Source organism: Myotis nattereri (genome assembly GCF_964212035.1).
Source record: "Myotis nattereri genome assembly, chromosome: 3".
Classification (NCBI taxonomy): Eukaryota; Metazoa; Chordata; class Mammalia; order Chiroptera; family Vespertilionidae; genus Myotis; species Myotis nattereri.
In genome coordinates, this window is record NC_138077.1 from 79,905,645 (window position 1) to 79,928,871 (window position 23,227).

The 23,227-nt window shown below is 40.7% G+C and overlaps 1 protein-coding gene across 3 annotated transcripts in view; it reads left to right on the plus strand.

The window, feature by feature from the left end:
* The window catches only part of LOC308516008 (cell cycle control protein 50C-like), a 35,718-nt gene that overhangs the window by 2,863 nt on the left and 9,628 nt on the right, over positions 1-23,227 (plus strand). The window contains exons 2-5 of one of the 3 annotated variants that reach the window (XM_081086723.1): positions 907-1,017; positions 7,708-7,809; positions 9,521-9,608; positions 10,031-10,171. In XM_081086723.1, the coding sequence (XP_080942849.1) occupies positions 907-1,017; positions 7,708-7,809; positions 9,521-9,608; positions 10,031-10,171 (442 nt within the window). The remainder of the gene's footprint in view (positions 1-906; positions 1,018-7,707; positions 7,810-9,520; positions 9,609-10,030; positions 10,172-23,227) is intronic. The other 2 variants (XM_081086724.1, XM_081086725.1) reach the window with 2 other exon arrangements.

The following is a 23,227-nucleotide window of genomic DNA, read 5'->3' on the forward strand; positions in this document are numbered from 1 at the left end:
CTTTATCACAATAGGTTATATATATATATATATATATATATATATATATATATATATATGCCTAAGTGACCATCGCAACCGCAACAACCAAACGGATGACCAAACAGGCTGTGTGGGGTGACCAGGCCGGCAGGAGGGTTAGTGAGGGATGACCAAATGGCTGAACAAGCAGGCTGCGTGGGGCGACCAGGCTGGTGGGGGGCGGGGGCAGTTGGGGGTGACCAGGCTGGTGGGGGGGGCAGTTGGGGGTGACCAGGTTGGAGGGCAGGGCAGTTAGGGGCGATCTGGTTGGCAGGCAGAGGTGGTTAGGGGTGATCAGGCTGGCAGGGGAGCCAGTTAGGAGCGATCAGGCAGGCAGGCAGGTGAGCAGTTAGGAGCCAGCAGTCCTGGATTGTGAGAGGAATGTCCCACTGCCGGTTTAGGCCCAATCCCAAGGATTGGGCCTAAACCGGCAGTCAGACATCCCCCAAGGGGTCCCGGATTGGAGAGAGTGCAGGTTGGGCTAAAGGGACCCCCCCCCCACCCCCATGCATGAATTTCGTGCACCGGGCCTGTAGAATCAGTAAAAACACTGAATTCCAGATCAGTAGCAAAATGCTACAGGTCCCAAAATGAAAGGCCCATTCCTCCTGAGTATCACAAAAGATCTCCCTGTACACTGGGCTGCCCTTCAGTCATGGCCAGACAACATGCCCTTGACCCAGACAGCCTGACCTTGATGGACTCAGGGCTTGAATTTTAAGATATATATATTCATGTAGTTTTTTTAATTAAATTTATTGAGGTGACAATGTTCAACAAGATTATATAGGTTTAAGTGTGCAGTTTTATGATCCATCATCTGTAGATTGCATTGTGTCCACCACCCAAAGTCAAATCTTCATTGTTCTTTTTCCTACCTGACAGATAAATTACACAAATATATGTGCAAATTGTGCAAAACTTCGGGAAAACGCCATTAATTTTGACAAAAAATGCTCCTGCTCCATTCCTTTTTACCTGCCAGAGACAATGCAAGTAAGTGAAATCAAGAGCCTTCAATGGGCTATATGCTGAACTCCCAAGGAGACTGGCAGTAAGTTCATGATTTCCACCAAGAGCTTCCTGAAACTGAAAATATATAAAGTTCTGAGTTCATGTGCGACTCCTCACCCCTTTTTTCCCTTTGGAATGTTGTTCTCCTTTGTCTCTAAGTTTCCAATTCTTTTTCTACTCAATGTTGTCACGTAATTCTTCACATCAATCAAGCAGGTTTTACTCCAATGTCAGCTCAAGAGGGGATACTAGAGATCACGGAACCTAACCACTCATTTTATAGTGAGAAAATTAATGGGCGGAGAGGTTAAGTGTCTGCACCAAGGTCACACAGTGAGTTCGTGTCAGAGGGTCACACACCTGGTGGGACTCTCCTTGGGACCCTCCAAGTCATTCTACATATGCAGTTGCCTAATCCCTCGGGCAAGTCTTGGCCTGGCTGTCAGAGGCAGTGAGAAATGCCAAAGAAATATTAAGAGAGTCTTGCTCTTGGGCTGATTAAAGTCGTGTGTTAGTTAGTCCAGGTCCTCTGAGAAGCAGATGCCAAGACAGGATTAGACATGCAAGAGATTTATTGGGGGAACTGCCTGTAAGAAAAAAATGGGAGGGAGCCCGAGGAGACTGAGAGAGCAGTCAGACAACACAGCTCTGGCCCCTGTGGAGGAGAGGGAAGAGGAGCAGGAAGGAGGGAGTGGAGGAGGGAGTGGAGGAGGGAGTGAAAGAAAGAAGGAAGCTAGGTTCTAGACCGGTGATGGCAAACCTATGACACGCGTGTCAGAGGTGACACATGAACTCATTTTTTTGGTTGATTTTTCTTTGTTAAATGGCATTTAAGTATATAAAATAAATATCAAAAATATAAGTCTTTATTTTACTATAGTTGCAAATATCAAAAAATTTCTATATGTGACACGGCACCAGAGTTAAGTTAGGGTTTTTCAAAATGCTGACACGCCGTGCTCAAAAGGTTCGCCATCACTGTCCTAGACTGTATTGTATTCTTAAGAAAGTTTCAGAAGGCTCCGTGAAATTGCAAGGTTGCCAATGTCTTCCAGGTGGATAAATCCAGCTGGGAGTCCTTGGTTCCTTGTCAGCCCGGCCGACACAAGAGATGGATCACTCCCTCATCCCTGACACATGTCCTTCTCATGGATTTCAGGATACCGCGCTCTTGGAAAACCTCCTAGCTCTCTGGCTGCCCTTCTTTGGTTTATTTGCTGTCCCTCCATCTTCCTCAAACTCTTTGCTGAGGTCTTCAGGGTTTTAGTCTTAGCCTTCAGCATTCTCCTCGCTATGCGTACTCGCTTCCTTGGAAACGGCATCAGCCTCTTGGCTTTAAGTGCCAACTATTGCCATCAGTCTTACAGCTCTAGCCCAACCCTCCTTTCCACTATCCACTCTTGTATTTCCAATTGCCTTCCTGATGTCAGAATTTGGATGATCACCAGATATGTGAAGCTCAGCTTTTCCAAAACAACTCCTGACACCCACTTCTCCCCACCCCACCCCACCCCCCAAAAAAACCCATTCCAATCACAGACTTCTCAATCTTAGCTGATAGCAGCTCCATCCTTCTGGTGTTCAGGCCAAAACCCAGGAGTCATTCTTGACTCCTCCTGCTTGCAAATATCTCACATCCATTCCACCCTGTTTGCTCTGCCTCCAGAATGTATCCAGAGTCTGCCCACTTCTCCACACATCTGCTACAGCTACCTAGCCCCATGCCACACCCAACTCTCACCTGATTTTCTGCAATAGCCTCCTAGCAGGTCTCCCTGTTTGCATCAGTGTCTCAACAGAGCAGCTAGAGTAAGCTTTATAAAGCACAAGTCATATTATGTTATTCCTTTGCTTAAAAATTCCTGCAATGGCTCCTCTTTCCACCGAGTGAAAAAGTGCAAGGCTTTTACAAGGCCTACCTGATCTGGCTCCGCGCCTCCTCTCTGACCTAATCTCTCCATTCTCTTCCACCTACCCCAGGGGTGGGCAAACTTTTTGACTCGAGGGCCACAATGGGTTCTTAAACTGGACCGGAGGGCCGGAACAAAAGCATGGATGGAGTGTTTGTGTGAACTAATATAAATTCAAAGTAAACACCATTATGTAAAAGGGTACGGTCTTTTTTTTCTTTAGTTTTATTCATTTCAAACGGGCCGGATCCGGCCCGCGGGCCGTAGTTTGCCCACGGCTGACCTACCCCCACACCAATCACAGTGGGCTCTTCATTCCTCAGACAAGTTGGACATACTCTTGTGTTGCTCCCTGTACTTGCTATCCACTTGTCTAACTCCCCTGCCTCCTTCAGATCTTGGCTCAGTTCTCACCTCAGTAAGGCCTTCGCTGGCCAACCTGTTTCTCACTGTAGCCTGTCTACTTACTCCACCCCTGCACTCCTGATCCTTGTTACTTTGCTGTAAGTTCAATTTTTTCCAATTTTTTCAATTTTTTTAGTACTTATCACCTCTAATATACTATATAAATTAAAAGTTTATTATATAGATGTATTGTTTGTTGTCTTTCACTGTACTGTTGTATCCCAAACCTCCCGTAACAATGCTTGGCTCGATTAATGTTTATTGAATGAGTACATGAATCTTTGCTTCCTCCACGGTGCATAGCACTGTATATTTTGCATGGTAGATGCTCAGGAAACACTTTCTAGAATAGTAAATGAATGGAGGAAAAATAAAGTGCTAAATTATATGGCTCTATGTTCTAGGGGGCTTAGGTTTTATGTTTTTAAGGCTAATTATAAGTTCATTTCTTCCTTTTTTAAATATATTTTTTTGATTTCAGAAAGGGAGAGGGAGAGAGAGATAGAAACATCAATGATGAGAGAGAATCTTCATTGACTGCCTTCTGCACGCCCCCTACTGGGGACCAAGCCTGCAACCCAGGCATGTGCTCTGACCTCCTGGTTCATAGGTTGATGATCAACCACTAAGCCACGCCAGCTGGGCGGTTTTGGTTTTATGTTGTATCTTTCTTATTTTCCCCTTGACCCCATAAGATAGCATGTTGGTATCAATAATATTCTGAAGACATCTGTATTGATTATGGGTAGCTCTAATCATTTTTGTAAGTCAGGTATAAATTACAAGGAAATTACTGAGTTGTACTTGAGTTATAACTGAAATCTATATAAAGTCAGTGGGGGGAGTTTTACAAATGTATTCTTTTATTGTAGGTCAAAATTCTAGTTCTCTATAGGTGTACCCTCTCTTGGCTTCCTCAGTTCTCCATGCTGCCCCCCAAAGTAAAAGTTCGAGTCACTTAATTTAGAGGGGAGGCTTACAACAACAGAAATTTATTCTCTCACAGTTCTGGAAGTCAGAAAACTTGAAATCAATTTGTCAAGCAGGGTTGTTCTTTCTTGGGGGGCTCAGAGTACTTACACTTTTTTAAGAAAAAGATCCAAAGGACAAAACCTTTAAAGGGCTTCAGCTCCCATCTGTCTGCATCCTTTGAAGTCCTAAAGCAAAGGAAGTATTACAGCTGCTAACCATTCCTTTCAGGCAAAGGCTTTCCCGTACAAATCCAACCAACTGCTTAGAGCAATTACAGGGCCTTTCACTCGCCAGTCAGCACGCATGGTGTGAGCTTGGTGATGAACCCACCACATGAGACTCTGCCTTAAGGTCGGAGTCCTGCACCCAGTGCCCCTGGTGAAAAGAGAAGAAATGCCACAAAGTATGTGCCGCCAGGACTAATCAAAGAGGTGATGGTCTTTGAGGCCTTGTTAAGCAAAAACTTGGACAAAGAATCATTGAAAAAAGGTTATGAAAACACTCCTCTCCCTAATGTGGTGTGTTCTCTGCCTGTTTATTTTATCATTTATATAAACATATAACTTTGGGTAAGTAGAATTCTCTTTTTAGTTTCCAAGAAAATGTATGGTAAATTCCTTTCTGTGGACTTCATATTTTCTGTAGTTAAGGGTCAACAATAGAGGTTTCCCCTTTGGGTGAGGAAATGTAATCAGTCATTCTCGCTACGCCTGGCTTATCCACCTTCACATCCAGCTCGGTGTTTATTATGCTGCAGCCTGCCTCTGCCATGGCCCAGCATCTCCCTTCTTGGTGTTCCAAAGATTTTTCTCTTACAAGTGATTAAGCTCACTGGCTTTCATTGTTTTCTGTAACTGGCCGCACTTACCATGACCTTTATTTCCAATCTGCCCTGGTACCAGCTCCCATTTTCTATACGCATCCTCTTAAAGGTTTTTAGGGTGGGGCCAACATCCTTTCCAAATGCTGTTTTTTGCATAGTGTAAGAAAATTTACTCGGGGAATTGTAAAGGAATACTTCTGTATTTCTGGCACAGGACATAGCACAGAACTTGTGGGAGGCACTTTAAATAAATGAAGCCGTCATATAGTTTTGGACACAGGCCTCATTGTTTTGGAGGTAGCTCATATATTAATAATAAACAGCTACGTTGGCAATTTCCAGTTGCAACATATATGCTGTTAGTAAAATCTGTATCAAGTCTACCCAGAGAATTTCCAGGGGCTTGGTATCTATACTAATAATAGGGTAATATGCTAATTAGACCAGACATCTTCCAGATGTCCTTCCAGACAAAGCCACAGTGGCAGGGGCCGAGGCAGAGGCAGTTAGGGGGCAATCAGGCTGGCAAGGGAGCAGTTAGGGGGTGATCAGGCTGGCAGGGGAGCAGTTAGGGGCAATCAGGCAGGCAGGGAAGCAGTTAGGGGCATCAGGCCAGCAGGCAGAGGCAGTTAGGGGTGGTCAGACAGGCAGGGGAGCAGTTAGGGGCATCAGTCCAGCAAGCAGAGTGGTTAGGGGCAATCAGGCAGGCAGACAGATGAGCGATTAGAAGCCAGCGGTTCCAGATTGTGAGAGGGATGTCCGACTGCCGGTTTAGACCCAAACCCACAGGGGGTCCCAGATTGGAGAGGGTGCAGGCCAGGCTGAGGGACCCCCCGCCCCACCATGCACGAGTTTCATTCACTGGGCCTCTAGTATTACCATAAAGGTGGAAGCATGGAAGTGGCCTATGACTGGGCAGCCTCATACAGCAGTACCCATGAAAAGCCATGTCTCTCATGGCAACAAGGCTACTTATAACTAAAGTGAAAATCACCTTTTTTTTTATCATTGAATTATTCCATTTTTTTTCCAAGGGGTTTGCCATTTCTGGTACAAGTGCTATACGCCAGGTACTGTGCTACATCCTAAGGATAAAAAGACGAAAATCCCGGGAGCTGGACCACAGAGAACCAGTCTCATCCTTTCACATGCCCAGTATGCACACACACCTAAATACGCTCAGTGGCTCCAATTTTAAATTATGCTTCATGGATTTGCTTTGAAATCACATGACTTTGATGCCTACCACATATCTCCTAGTATTGCTGGGAAATAACTGTATTTGTAAAATCAAATTTTACATATTGAGAATACAAAGCCCAGTCATAAAAATATTTTCAAGGCAGGAATGCAGTAGCCCTTATAAAAACATTAAAAATAGCCCTAACCGGTTTGGCTCAGTGGATAGAGCGTCAGCCTGCGGACTGAAAGGTCCCAGGTTCGATTCCGGCCAAGGGCATGTACCTTGGTTGCGGGCACATCCCCAGTAGGAGGTGTGCAAGAGGCAGCTGATCTATGTTTCTAACTCTCTATCCCTCTCTCTTCCTCTCTGTAAAAAATCAATAAAATATATTTTTTTAAAAAATAAGTTATTTGGCCATTTTAATAATTCTTTATAGACCAGGATTTTCCAAAACTGATTTTTATTTTATTTTTTTTACTAGAGGCCCAGTGCTTGAAAATTCATGCACTTGTGTGGGGGGGGTTCCTCAGTCCAGCTGCCCCCTCTCACAGTCCAGGAGCCCTCAGGGGCGGGAGGCAACCCGGCAATCAGGGGAAGGGGATGCCCCCATCACACCTCTGCTGCTGCCACTGCCGGCAGCGCAAGTCTCGGCCAGCCCTGGTTACCTGAGCCTCAAGCCGGCCCTGGGCGGCTGGGCAACTGCCATCTGAGGCCTGCCTGCACCTCGGCCAGCCTAGTTGCCTGAGCCTTAGTCAGTGGGGGATTCAGGAGGACCAGAGGCCCCCGGCAGGGCTGAGGAAACTGGGTGCTGCCATCTTGTGGCTGTGGGCACTGCCCTCTTATGAGGGCATGATGGTCAATTAGCATATTCCCTCTTTATTATATAGGACTTTAATTACTTTTCAATTCCAGCTGGCATTTAATATTATATCCAACACTGATTTTTTTTTTTATTCCGGAGAGCAACACTGTTTTCTTAATCCTCACCCAAGGCTATGTTTTATTGATTTTAGAGAGAGGAAGTGGGAGAGAGAGAGAAAGAAAAATGTCAATGTGAGAGAGAAACATTAACCAGTTGCCTCCCATACATGCCCCAACCAGGGAATCAAACTGAAAACCAGGTATGTGTCCTGACCGGGAATCAAACTCACAACCTTTTGGTGTACGGGACAGCCCTTCAACCAACCAAGCTAACCTCCCCCGCAGGGTTCCAACACTGATTTTCAATAATGATTTCTTGGGTTTTCTATTTGATATAAAAAACTTTGTTTCCATAATTTTTTATTTACCACTTTTTATATTTTGAAAGTCCTATGTTTATTAATATTCCAGTTTATTTTTCTTACTCTCTTCTTACTTTTCACTGTTCTCCTTTACAGGGTAATGTTTATATGTACTACAAATTATATGGCTTCCATCAGAACCTCTATCATTATATTCTATCCAGAAGTAATAGCCAACTGATGGGTAAAAATATAAAGGTAAGGCTTTATTTACTTTGGCATAATATCCTTTTTTTTTCATAATCTTCCCCCTAAGATTGAGGATATTTTTTCCTTCCAGGAAATGGAAGGAAGAGGAGAGAGAGAGAGAGAGAGAGAGAGAGAGAGAGAGAGAGAGAGAGAGAAACATCGATGTGAGAGAGACACATCCATTGGTTGCTTCATGCATGCAACCCAATCCTTGACTGGGAATTGAATCCACAACCCTCCAGTGGGCAGACCAATTTTCTAACCACTGAGCACACTGGCCAGGCTCCTTTTTTTTTCTTTAAACCAGATGGATTTTTCAGTCTAAAAGAGAATATGGAAAATTAACTCAAAAGCTGAGGTTTTACAGATAGAAATGTTCATTTCCTTCTTGCCTAAACTGAAGAGGCTGTGTACTTAGAATAACTGCTATTGAGAAAAGGAGTTACTTTCCCTCTTCAGAGCAGTAATGTGAATCTTGCCTGATTAAAAAGGTGTATCCTTTCATGCACCAACCATTTTTTTTATTTGACAGAATTTTACATTAAAATTGGATACATATTGAATTGTCCAAATCTTGGTAATAATGAATATGTCAGAAGGGTAAATCTTCAAGTGTCTTTCAACCACAATCAGGATATTATGTTTCTGTTAAAGTTGATGGTATACGAGGTTGACGCATTGATTAGATTTTAGTGTTATTCCCTCACCTGTAATTTCTGTAGTTATCTTTAAAGTTGCCCATTTTAGTTGATGGAATCACCAACCATTTTGATAGTAACTCTGAGGGATTTGTCTTAGTCTGGCTCACAGTGTCTAGCAGTGTCTTTCCTATAATTGGGGCCGTCAATCTAGCCAAGTTTAAGGAAGTTGGGCTCCACTTGAATAAAAGCCTTTGATTCAATTGAATACCCTTGCAGCCCTAGGATTGCAAAACTTTATTCTTGATAGATGATATTTAGCTTGCCAATAACAAATACAAGGATAAAACTGTTTTCTATACTGACATTATTATATTAAAGTAATAAATGATTTTTAGCAACCATTCTTTTAAAAATATATTCTGGTTCTTAGGTAGATACTAAGTCATCTAGCTGTAGATTCATGACTTTTATACTTTTGGAATATAAATTGCACTTCAATAAAAACAGGTTTTAAAATGTATTCCAACCCTAACCAGTTTGGCTCAGTGGATAGAGCGTCAGCCTGCGGACTCAAGGGTCCCAGGTTCGATTCTGGTCAAGGGCATGTACCTTGGTTGTGGTCACATCCCCAGTGGGGAGTGTGCAGGAGGCAGCTGATCGATGTTTCTCTCACATCAATGTTTCTAACTCTCTATCCCTCTCCCTTCCTCTCTGTAAAAAATCAAAAAAATATATCTTTTTAAAAAAAATGTATTCCAGTGTAGACTTAGGGTGATATTTAGCACAATCAGTAAGGTAAAGCTCCTTCTTACAGACATATTTGCTATACTATGTATTGTTAATGAGGAAAAAAACTGCACACACACACACACACACACACACACACAGCCCTCCAAAACACAAAGATTTTTCTAGTCTAAATGGGCTGGAAGCCTGGGAAAAACCAGTGAGTAGACCATAATCTTGGTCTGTACCAATAAATCAGGGCAGGAAGGTTTACATTGCCAGTGTTCTCTCTCTCAACATTCTAAGGGAGTTGAGCAAAAGCACTTCTCAAAAGTGTATCATCTTATATCCAGGACGTTGAACGCTGTGATTCATTCAAAAAGACCCACAATGGAACCCCCATCTGTCCTTGTGGAGCTATTGCCAACAGCATGTTCAATGGTAGGTGATTTTTCTTTCTCTCTTCATGGTGTGCCCTTTTATAAGTGTGTAACTAAATGTTCAGAAGATCATCTCTGTAGCAGAATGACAGGTTTGTGCGGGTTTTTGTTTTTTTTTTTTTAATAATTTTGTATTCCTTATCCACTGACTTACTATATTATATTTGCAAGTAAGTTCTTTCTTACTAGAGTTTCAAAGTGGTTAGGGACATGAGTTCAATGGAGCTTAAGAGTATTTTCAATCATTGGTGCCTTGGCAAGATATTTCATATAGAAATAGTATTGTAATTCCAGCATCTATAGCATGTAGGCATGTTGGGAGTCTGCTAAAACCCTGGTTTATTTGTCACGTCTAGCTTTGCATATCAGAGGGTGCAAAATTACTTGCTTACATCTCTAACACAATTTTTAATTTCTTTACAGACACCATCATTCTTTTATATAATATTAATTCATCTATATATATCAAAGTCCCAATGCTATCAAGGGGAATTACATGGTGGTCAGACAAGTTCATCAAGTTTAAGAATCCAAATTCCAATGATCTTTCTAGTGCATTTGCAGGTAAGAGCCATACATTAGTGTAATGTTTTTTATCTCTTTGTAGAAACTTTGGTGTTTACGTGTGAGGAAATAATTATGTTTTCCTCTTCTTTCCTTCTTTGTTGACTTCCTTTTTGTTTTAACTTTCCATACCTGTGGGCACCTCTATCACATACCTATTAGAAACATGAAATAATTGTTGCCCTGGTTCCATCCAGTTTACCATTAGTAAAAAGGCAATGTTTTAAGAAACTGGTTGCTTCATCTAAAATTAGGGTGACCACGTAATTTATTGTCTGAGATGGTTTACTTTTGAGAATAAAAGGGGGCACCAGAATTACTACAGATATATTTCTTTGAAATTTTTATTTATTGATCAATAAATTAACATTATTTTGGTAGACCTATAAATAATTCTATTACAAACTCCTTTAAAATGAAACTATTTAAAACAATACATCTATGTACATTAAGCCAACCTAAAAATCTCCTTTATTACCTAAATATTAAAAGATAACATAATCAGAATAATAATTTTGGATACATAGTCACGTACTTTAATAAGTTTTTTAGCCATATCTGTCTTCATTACATGCCTCTGTATTTTTCTAATAAATTTTTATTCGTGTAAAAAATATTTTATTAAAATATGCTTTTTAACTTTCACAAAATTATCCACAATCTTTTTTAAAGTTGCATTTTACGGTTAGTCCATTTGAATTTGTTAACACCTTTAATTAATCCTTCTCTTTTAACCGTATTTTTTTTTCTTTTTTTTTTTAAATTATTATTTTTTTAAAATATATTTTATTGATTTTTTACAGAGAGGAAGGGAGAAAGAGATAGAGAGCTAGAAACATCGATGAGAGAGAAACATCGATCAGCCGCCTCCCACACATCTCCCACTGGGGATATGCCCGCAACCCAGGCACATGCCCTCGACCGGAATCGAACCCGGGACCCCCCGGTCCGCAAGCCGATGCTCTATCCACTGAGCCAAACTGGTTTCGGCTTAACCGTAATTTTTTTAATTGAGAAAATATGTACAGGTGCTGAGGTGTACCTATTATGCTCACAGCCGATTTTACTAAATGGGGGATATACTCAGTTTCAGTGCTTTTCTATGGAAATATACTAATATTGTGACCCAAATATTTTCATAGGTAGTGTCTTTTCGACTTCATTTTTTTCTATTTATGATTCTTTTGAATGTATTACTAAATTTAAATGCTACAAAATCTTGATCTCATTTAATTCTGGTAGAGCAGAAAATTTTACTAAGTTAAAAATAGGAGCTGAGCAGCCATACTGCTCACTGACTTCGCCCGCCCTGTTGATCCCCTGGGACCCCACCCCGCCCAAGCCCTGCACGGAGGCTTTTGCATATGAAAGGCCCGGCCCTTTGTAATCTGAAAATAACTTAACAAACTGCAGCTGCCCCAAGGCCCCAGGGCAACTTGCATTGCTTTACAGCTGACTTCTGCTGGGTAGCCTCAGGCAGAGGCTAGATTAGCACCTCCTTAGATCCAAGAGCCAGTGTACCCAGTGGTCAGGGTGGGACCATCCAATTACAACTCCTCAGATCTATAAGGGACACACTCAGGGAGCAGACTCAGTGAGCACCAAAGCCCCACTGAAGCAAGTCTTGCCCCAGAAGGGTGTCTTCAGCACAGAAGTTCTCCCACCGTAGACACAGCTGATTCTCACAGCCAAATGGCCTGGTGGTCAAATCCTCCCAGTTTTACCTACAAAAATCAAGGCTTAACTAAAACAAGACTGTGCACAAAGCCCACAAGGGGGTGCACCAAGAGTGTCTATCTCAGGTAATTGGGACACTTAGCACAGAAAGCCACTCTATCAACACAGAGAAGCATAAAAAATGCTGAGACAAAGAAACAGGACACAAATGACAGAAATGGAGGAAAGCAAACTACTGGATATAGAGTTCAAAACCACACTTTTTAGGTTTTTCAAGAATTTTCTAGAAACTGCCAATAAATGTAGTGAGATCCTCAAGAAATCTAGTGAGACCCTCGATGTTGTGATAAAGGACCAACTAGAAACTAAGCATACACTGACTGAAATAAAGAATATTATACAGACTCCCAACAGCAGACCAAAGGATCGCAAGAATCAAGGCAAAGATTTGAAATACGAAGAAGCAAAAAACACCCAACCGGAAAAACAAAATGAAAAAAGAACCCAAAAATTCGAAGATAGTGTAAGGAGCCTCTGGGACAGCTTCAAGCATACCAACATCCGAATTATAGGGGTGCCAGAAGAAGAGAGAGAGCAAGATATTGAAAACCTATTTGAAGAAATAATGACAGAAAACTTCCCCTACCTGGTGAAAGAAATAGACTTACAAGTCCAGAAAGCACAGAGAACCCCAAACAAAAGGAATCCAAAGAGGACCACACCAAGACACATCATAATTAAAATGCCAAGAGCAAAAGACAAAGAGAGAATCTTAAAAGCAGCAAGAGAAAGAAACTCAGTTACCTACAAGGGAGTACCCATACGACTGTCAGCTGATTTCTCAACAGAAACCTTGCAGGCCGAAGGGAGTGACAAGAAATATTCAAAGTGATGAATACCAAGAACCTACAACCAAGATTACTTTATCCAGCAAAGCTATCATTCAGAAGTGAAGGTCAGATAAAGAGCTTCACAGATAAGGAAAAGCTAAAGGAGTTCATCACCACCAAACCAGTATTATATGAAATGCTGAAAGGTATCCTTTAAGAAGAGGAAGAAGAAGAAAATGGTAAAGATACAAATTATGAACAACAAATACACATCTATCAACAAGTGAATCTAAAAATCAAGTGAATAAATAATCTGATGAACAGTAAAAAAAAAAGAAAGAAAGAAAATAGGAGCTTCATCAAAATATACATTGAGATATTCTAAAGCACAATTGTATAATTTAAACTTAAATCTTATACACATTTTGAGCTCTCATTATTCTATATTTTAAATTATTCCCTTGCTTTTATAGAGGTAAGTTTCAATATATTCTTGTTTGCTATATACTAAATCTTCAAAAACTAAAGTTCTTTGGCATTCCATATTTCAGATACTTAAAATTTTTTTCAACTATTTTGAACAAAAGTCAACCAGAAGTTAGATGGCTCATTTATCAAAAAAAGTTCATCATTATTATAGGACACATCTGTTGACACACAAAATAGTTCTTTAAGAGCTCAAATATTTCTAAAATTCTGGTTGATGTGTAAAAAAACAGACCACATATATACCATACTAAAGAATATTTTTCATTTAGCATCCATGTCCTTGTAAAAATTTTGCAATTTAAGGGGGCAGGGGGAGGCTGGGAGTGTTCAATGGGGGGCTGTGGGGGGGAAGAACATATGTAATACATTCAACAATAAAGAATTTTAAAAATTTTACAGTTTAGTTTCTCTATGAATATATAAAAATACTCAACTTTGCACAACATACAACTCTTATTTTGATTAATAAAATATCATAGCTTCTTTAGGTATAATTGTGAATTATATACATACCTCAAACAATTTTAAGCACATTTTTCTCTTTTTTAAAATATAATTTTATTAATTTCAGAGAGGAAGGGAGGGGGAAAGAGGGATAAAAACATCAATGATGAGAGAGAATCATTGATTGGCTGCCTCCTGCACTGGGCTTGAGCCTGCAACCCAGGCATGTGCCCTGACCAGGAATCAAACTGTAACCTCCTGGTTCATAGGTTGATGCTCAACCACTGAGCCACACTGGCTGGGAACATTTCTCTTTAAATTTCCCAATTAACTAAGAAAATTATCTTTACTCAGATGTTGTGTTCCACCAAATTTGCATTTATGCTATCACTACAAAACCAAAAAATTTACATTTAATTATGGAATTTGTAAACTGACTTTATAGTGATATTTATTTATTTTTTCTTTTTTTTAAATATATTTTATTGATTTTTTTTATTGCTTAAAGTATTACAAAGGGTATTACATATGTGTCTTTTTTTTTTCCCCACCCTTAACTATCCCCTGGCCTCCCCCACCCCCCAGCATCCCATGTCCATTGGTTATGCAGATATGCATGCATACAAGTCCTTCGGTTGATCTCTTATACCCCTCCCTCCTGCCCCCCAACTTTCCCCGGCCTTCCTGCTGCAGTTTGACAATCTGTTTGAGGCAGCTCTGCCTCTGTATCTATTACTCTTCAAAAGTTTATAATGGTCTCTATTATCCATGAATGAGTGAGATCATGTGCTATTTTTCCTTCATTGACTGGCTTATTTCACTTAGCATAATGCTCTCCAGTTCCATCCATGCCGTTGCAAATGGTAGGAGTTCCTTCTTTTTTACAGCAGCATAGTATTCCATCGTGTAGATGTACCACAGTTTTCTAATCCATTCATCTACTGATGGGCACTTAGGCTGTTTCCAGATCTTAGCTATGGTGAATTGTGCTGCTATGAACATATGGGTGCATATATCCTTTCTGATTGGTGTTTCTGTTTTCCTGGGATATATTCCTAGAAGTGGGATCACAGGGTCAAATGGTAGTTCCATTTGTAGTTTTTTGAGGAAACTCCATAGTGTCTTCCATAGTGGCTGCACCAGTCTGCATTCCCACCAGCAGTGCACAAGTGTTCCTTTTTCTCCACATCCTCTCCAGCACTTGTCGTTTGTTGATTTGTTGATGATAGCCAGTCTGACATGTGTGAGATGATACCTCATTGTTGTTTTGATTTGCATCTCTCGGATGATTAGTGACTTTGAACATGTTTTCATATGTCTCTTGGCTTTCTGAATGTCCTCTTTTGAAAGGTGTCTATTTAGGTCCTTTGCCCATTTTTTGATTGGATTGTTTATCTTTCTTTTGTTAAGTTGTATGAGTTCCCTATAAATTTTGGAGATTAGGCCCTTATCAGATATGACATTGGCAAATATGTTTTCCCACACAGTGGGTTTTCTTGTTGTTTTGTTGATGGTTTCTTTTGCTGTGCAGAAGCTTTTTATTTTGATGTAGTCCCATTTGTTCATTTTCTCTTTAGTTTCAAGTGCCCTAGGAGCTGTATCAGTGAAGAAATTGCTTCGGCATATGTCTGAGATTTTGTTGCCTTTGGATTCTTCTAGAATTTTTATGGTTTCCTGTCGTACATTTAAGTCCTTTATCCATTTTGAGTTTATTTTTGTGTATGGTGTAAGTTGGTGGTCTAGTTTCATTTTCTTGCATGTATCTGTCCAATTTTCCCAACACCATTTATTGAAGAGACTATCCTGGCTCCATTGTATGTTCTTGCCTCCTTTGTCAAATATTAACTGAGCATATTGGTTCGGGCCAATTTCTGGGCTCTCTATTCTATTCCATTGATCTATATGTCTGTTCTTGTGCCAGTACCAGGCAGTTTTGAGAACAGTGGCTTTGTAATACAGCTTGATATCTGGTATTGAGATCCCACCTACTTTGTTCTTTCTCAGGATTGCTGCAGCTATTCAGGGTCTTTTTTTATTCCAGATGAATTTTTGGAGAGTTCGTTCTAGATCTCTGAAGTATGCCTTTGGTGTTTTAATGGGAAGTGCGTTGAATTTATAGATTGCTTTGGGTAGTATGGACATTTTAATGATGTTGATCCTACCAATCCATGAACACGGAATGTTCCTCCATTTGTTTATGTCTTCCTCTATCTCTTTTTTCAACATCCTGTAGTTTTCTGAGTAGAGGTCTTTTACCTCTTTAGTTAAGTTTATTCCTAGGTAGCTTAATTTCTTTGGTGCGATGGTAAATGGGATTGTTTTTGTAATCTCTCTTTCTGAAAGTTCACTATTGGTGTATAGAAATGCCTCAGATTTCTTGGGGTTAATTTTGTATCCTGCTACATTGCCAAATTCATGTATTAAGTCTAGTAGTTTTTTGATGGAGTCTCTAGGGTTTTGTATGTATAATATCATGTCATCTGCAAATAAGGACAGTTTTACTTCCTCTTTTCCAATTTGGATGCCTTTTATTTCTTCCTCTTGCCTAATTGCAATGGCTAACACTTCCAGTACTATGTTGAACAGGAGTGGTGAGAGCGGGAATCCCGGTCTTGTTCCTGTTCTTAGGGGAAATGGTGTTAGTTTTTGTCCATTGAGTATGATGTTGGCTGTGGGCCTGTCATATATGGCTTTTATTATGTTGAGGTATGATCCTTCTATTCCCACCTTGCTGAGAGTTTTTATCAAAAATGGGTGTTGAATTTTGTCAAACGCTTTTTCTGCATCAATTGATATGACCATGTGGTTTTTTTCTTTCAATTTGTTTATGTGATGTATCACGTTTATTGATTTGCGGATATTGTACCATCCTTGCATCCCTGGGATGAATCCTACTTGGTCATGGTGTATGATCTTTCTGATGTACTGCCTGATCCGATTTGCTAAGATTTTGTTGAGGATTTTGGCATCTATGTTCATGAGCGATATTGGCCTGTAATTCTCTTTCATTGTGTTGTCTTTACCGGGTTTTGGTATTAGGGTGATGCTGGCTTCATAGAATGAGCTTGGAAGTGTTCCTTCCTCCTGAATTTTTTGTAGTAGTCTGAGGAGGATAGGTTTTAGTTCTTCCTTGAATGTTTGGTAAAATTCCCCTGTGAAGCCGTCTGGTCCTGGGCTTTTGTTTGATGGAAGCTTTTTGATGACTGCTTCAATTTCTTCCATAGTTATTGGCCTATTGATATTTTTAGATTCTTCCTGATTGAGTTTTGGAATGTTGTATTTTTCTAGGAATTTGTCCATTTCTTCCAGGTTGTCTAGTTTGTTGGAGTAGAGCTGTCCATAGTATTTTTTAACAATCATTTGTATTTCTGTGGGGTCTGCTGTTATTTCGCCCCTATCGTTTCTGATTTTGTTTATTTGGGTCCTCTCTCTTTGCTTCTTGGTGAGCATGTCTAGAGGTTTGTCAATCTTGTTTATCCTTTCGAAGAACCAGCTCTTGGTTTCATTGATTTTCTGTATTGTTTTTTTGGTCTCTATGTCATTTATTTCTGCTTTAATCTTTATTATCTCCTTCCTTCTGCTTACTCTGGGGTTTCTTTGTTGCTCTCTTTCTAATTCTTTGAGTTGTAGAGTTAGATGATTTACTACCATTTTTTCTTATTTTTTGAGATAGGCCTGTAGAGCTATAAACTTCCCTCTCAGGACTGCTTTCATTGTGTCCCATAGGTTTTGGATTGTTGTGTTTTCATTGTCATTAGTTTCCAGGATGTTTTTAATTTCTTCTTTGATCTCATTGGTAACCCAATCAATATTTAATAACATGCTTTTCAGCTTCCAAGTGTTTGAGTATTTTGGGTTGTTTTTATTGTCGTTTATTTCTAATATTATGCCATCGTGGTCTGAGAAGATGCTTGGTATGATTTCAATCTTCTTGAATTTGGGGAGACTTTGTTTGTGACCCAATATGTGGTCTATTTTTGAATCTGTCCTATGAGCACTTGAGAAGAATGTATATTCCGTGGCTGTGGGGTGAAGTGTTCTGAAGATGTCAATTAAGTCCATCTGATCTAGTGAGTCATTTAGGATTGCTGTTTCTTTGCTGATTGTTTGTCTAGAGGATTTATCCAGTGATGACAGTGGTGTATTAAAGTCCCCTACTATGATTGTATTGTTGTCGATCTCTCGTTTGATATCTTCCAGGAGATTTTTTATGTATTTGGGTGCTCCTGCATTGGGTGCATATATGTTTATCAGGGTTATATCTTCTTGTTGTATTGATCCCTTTAGTATTATGAAGTGGCCTTCCGTATCTCTTGTTATGGCCTTCACTTTGAGGTCTATTTTGTCCGATATAAGTATTGCTACCCCAGCTTTCTTTTCTTTTCCATTAGCCTGAAAGATATTTTTCCATCCCTTCACTTTCAGTCTGTGTGAGTCCTTTCTAATGAGGTGGGTCTCTTGTAGACAGCAAATGTATGGGTCATGATTTTTTATCCATTCAGCCACTCCATATCTTTTGGTTGGAGCATTTAGCCCGTTTACATTTAAAGTTATTATTGAAAGGTACTTGTTTGTAGCCATTTCTTTTTTGTGTGTGTGGCTGTTTTCTTTCTGGGATTTTTATTTCTTCTTTTTACACCAGTCCCTTTAGCATTTCTTGCATTGCTGGCTTGGTGGTGATAAACTCCCTTAGCCTTTTTTTGTCTGTGAAGCTTCTTATTTCCCCTTCAATTTTGAATGATAGCCTTGCTGGATAGAGTATTCTTGGATTCAGTCCTTTGCTTTGCATCACTTTGTAAATTTCCATCCATTCTTTTCTGGCCTGATGTGTTTCTGTTGAGAAATCATTTGATAATCTAATGGGAGATCCCTTGTATGTAACTTTCCATCTCTCTCTTGCAGCCTGTAAGATTCTCTCTTTGTTCTGAATATTTGCCATGGTAATTATGATGTGTCTTGGTGTGGGTCTTTTCGGGTTCTCCTTGCTTGGGACTCTCTGGGCTTGTATGACTTTTTTCTTCCCCACCTCAGGGAAGTTTTCTGATATTATTTCTTCCAATAGGTTTTCTAATCCTTGTTCCTCTTTCTGTTGTTCTGGCACCTCTATTATTCGTATGTTGTTTCGTTTCATGTTGTCCCAAAGCTCCCTTAGGCTCTCCTCCTGTCTTTTAATTTTTTTCTCCAACTGAAGTACAGTTTGGGTGTGTTTTGCTTCCCTGTCTTCTAATTCACTAATTCGGTCTTCCGCTTCTCCTAGTCTACTGTTGATACTTTCAATGGTGTTCTTTATTGCAGCTATATCGCACTTCATTTCTTCTTGGGTCTTACTTAAGTTGTTGATTTTTTCATCTGTTTCTTCTTGCTTCTTGGATAAGTTGTCGATTTTTTCCTCCATCCGGTGTATGCACTCTAGGACCCTTATTCTGAATTCTTTTTCTGTCATGTTGTATGCCTCTGTATCACTTAGCTGCTTTTCTGGTGAGTCCTCCTTTTCTTTCCTTTGGGGATTTCTTTGTCTACCCATGTTTGATCTCACTGACGTATATAGATATTGAGTCGTTCAGTGGCTGCTCCCTAGGTGGCAGTGGCTCCTCGGGCTGTGGTTGCTCCTTGGGCGGTTGTGGTAGCAGCTGCTCCTCTGTTGGTAGCGGGTCTTCTGATGGGTGCTGTTCACAGCTGTTGTGGCTCTTCTGGCTGGTGGAGGGAGGTTTCACACACAGCAGCTGTTCCTCAGACAGAGTGTGTGGAGATCAGGAGGCCGCTGTTGCTTGGATCTGCTGCGTTGATTTAAAGGCACAAAATACAACACAACAAGGCACAACGTACCAGGCACTGAACACAAATGAATTACGGTATTAATAACCCCAAATAAAGATGGCCACCCGAGCTAAGAGAGTTGAGGGTAAGGAAGAAAGAAGAGAAAAAGATAGAGAGGAAAACAGAAAAAAAGAGAAAAAAAAAGAAAAAAAAAAGAAAAGAAAAATAGAATGGAGTAGAAGAGGGGAGGAGACTATTCATATGAGAAAAATCCGATAGAACCGCCACTAATCCCAACAAATTCCAGCAACGGATCCCTGGAGTGAATACAAACTACAAACAGCCAATAATATCAAGTGAGGCAAGGGAAAACAGAAGCACAAAAATAACTGGCCGGGGTGGCGGGGGGGAATGGGAGACAGAAAAAGAAAAAGAAAAAGCAGAACAACCTCACAAACAATCCTTAAAGAAAAGAAAAGAAAAGAAAAGAAAAGAAAAGAAAAGAAAAGAAAAACAATATACTCAACAATCGAGCAAGCAACAACAAAACAATAGAGAAAAGGAGAGAATAAAAAATTTGGATAGTGAAGAAAGATAAGGGAGAGGTGGATAAGGATTTAGAGCAGGTGATTGGTGTGCTCGCTTCGGCAGCACATATACTAAAATTAGAGCAGGTGATTGGAAAAGGGATATATAAGTAGGGTGAAATTTAGACAGGGGGTATGAAGAATAGGGAAAATCTAAAGCAGGAATAGGGTAAGAGAAACAGGACAGCAAAAGGGGAAAAGTGGGGAAGAGGGTTTTAGCACAGCAGCACAATTGAGGTAGAGGAAAATGATGCTAAAGGAATGATGAAAATAGAATGGAGAACCTTAGTCCCAAAATAAAATAAAGAGAAAATAAAATGACACTTTAAAAAAAATGGTAAAATGGCAGCAGTAATAATACTGGTTAAAAATAAAAATGTAGTAATTAAAAGGGTAAAATCAGGTGATGAAAAAAGAAAATAAATGGTTTCTTAGTTAAAAGGTGAAACAATAATTAAAAAAATAATTAAAAAAAATGGGCTGTAATGAAGGTGCTTCAGATCTTCTGCTCCTCTTTTTGGCACACCAGGTATTCAGGAGAATGTTGAATTTCCCTCTGATACACTGTTCCTCCGTGTTGTAAGCCACAGTCCTGATTTTAAGGCAGGCTATATTGGTTTCCCAGACAGCCCTTATCTGTATTTACAGAAGAGTCAGTTCATGGCTCTGCCTCTGGGTGGCAGTGCGTCGGGATTGACCTCTGAGGGTATAGGACCTCTCTGACCAGGTGTTCTCTATTGTACCGGAAGCTGGTTTGGAATGTCCTCCGCCCAGAGCTGGTTTCCCAGTAGTCACTCCCTGCTCTGTTTCCCAGGCTCCCCCAAAACAGCCTTCCCTTACAAGCTCTGTGACTGACCCCAACTGGGTAGTCCCTTACACTGGGTTCAACAATCAAACGCACAGATTTAAGAGCCTGGGAAGTTGTGCGAACTCGCAACACTTCACCTTCCAAATCTGCGCGAAGTCTCTGCGCGCGCTCTGGCTCCTGGCACCGAGTAGCCGGCAAACTGGCGTAATCTGAGGCTGCCCGTTTGTGTCCCGTCCAACTGTGGGCTTATTTATAGTGTTCCCTTCTGCCAGCAGCCCTGGGGGTGCCCTTCCACACTCGTGGGTCACGCTGGCTCCAACGGCCGAGGCCTTGTGGGGCGCAGAGTCCCCACCCCCCTGCACACGTTCCACTCTCCAACCTAAACTGCAAACCGCACCTTTGGGGAAAGTCTAACCTTTCTGTGGGGAGAAGCAGGGTTCCTCTGAGTTCACGTAGTCGCGCTGCTTGAGAGCCGTTGTTGCCGGGTTAGTAGCTGGTCTCTGGATGCCGGTGACAGTCACCCAAGATGGCACGGTCTCCGCGGCTGTGCCGGCGCACCTGGAGAGGTTTCAGCCTCAGCCTCTAACCGTTCCCTTTATCTAGGATTTCTCTGTCTTTCCTGGCTGCAGACTGTCTCTCAGCTGAATCTCCTCTGCTTATTCAGGCTGTATGCTACCCGTTTCAGCTGCCCGCCCTTATCTGCTCCAGGACAAGGCACCGACACGTCTGTCTAAACCTCCACCATTTTCTTCCTCCTTATTGATTTTTTACAGAGAGGAAGGGAGAGAGATAGGGAGCTAGAAACATCGATGAGAGAGACATCGATCAGCTGCCTCCTGCACATCTCCTACTGGGGATGTGCCCGCAACCCAGGTACATGCCCCTGACCGGAATCGAACCTGGGACCTTTCAGTCCGCAAGCCGACGCTCTATCCACTGAGCCAAACCGGTTTCGGCAATAGTGATATTTATTTTAATGTCAGAGGTTTAATCTTCCAAGATTGAATATCAAAATGCTTTGCTCTGATTCCATAAAGAATCAAACAAAAAAATTAAGCCATTATTATAATTGACTTATTCTGATTTTCTATTTGAAGCATCTGAAGACACTAATGTAAAATTGGCCTCATTTAACTGTTTACAAAGTTCTTCTGTGCTAATGGAGCCAACACATTAAAGGTTTCTTTTGATTATTAAAAAAAAAATTAAATTAAAAACTGTAACTAGAAAGAAACTCATTTGATCTAAATGGAAAGTCAATCCATGCCCACATAGTGAGATAAATGGGTCTTCTATAGCTGCACAAGGTGAAGCATTGTCTTTGGATACACTCTTTTAAAAAAATAAGCACAAACCTTTGAAGTAGATTCTGAGGTTATGTAGCAGTTTCTTTTTAATTAAATCTTTATTGTTCAGATTATTACAGTTGTTCCTCTTTTTCCCCCCCATACCTCCCCTCCACCCGGCTCCCACCCCACCCCTTGCCCTTATGCCCGCCCCCCCACTGTCCTCATCCATAGTTGTACGATTTTTGTCCAGTCTCTTCCCGTACCCCCAATGCTCCTTTCCCCCCTAGAATTGTCAGTCCACTCCCTTTCTATGCCCCTGATTCTATTATACTCACCAGTTTATTCCGTTCATCAGATTTTTTATTCACTTGATTTTTAGATTCACTTGTTGATAGATATGTATTTGTTGTTCATAATTTTTATCTTTACCTTTTTCTTCTTCCTCTTCTTAAAAGATACCTTTCAGCATTTCATATAATACTGGTTTGGCGGTGATGAACTCCTTTAGCTTTTCCTTATCTGTGAAGCTCTTTATCTGACCTTCAATTCTGAATGATAGCTTTGCTGGATAAAGTAATCTTGGTTGTAGGTTCTTGGTATTCATCACTTCGAATATTTCTTGCCACTCCCTTCGGGCCTGCATAGTTTCTGTTGAGAAATCAGCTGACAGTCGTATGGGTACTCCCTTGTAGGTAACTGAGTTTCTTTCTCTTGCTGCTTTTAAGATTCTCTCTTTGTCTTTTGCTCTTGGCATTTTAATTATGATGTGTCTTGGTGTGGTCCTCGTTGGATTCCTTTTGTTTGGGGTTCTCTGCGCTTCCTGGACTTGTAAGTCTATTTCTTTGACCAGGTAGGGGGAAGTTTTCTGTCATTATTTCTTCAAATAGGTTTTCAATATCTTGCTCTCTCTCTTCTTCTGGCACCCCCATAATTCAGATGTTGGTACACTTGAAGTTGTCCCAGAAGCTCCTTACACTATCTTCATATTTTTGGATTTATTTTTAAATATATTGTATTGATTTTTTACAGAGAGGAAGGGAGAGGGATAAAGATTAGAAACATTGATGAGAGAGAAACATTGATCAGGTGCCTCCTGCACACCTCCTACTGGAGATGTGCCCAAAACCAAGGTACATGCCCTTGACCAGAATCGAACCTGAGACCCTACAGTCCAC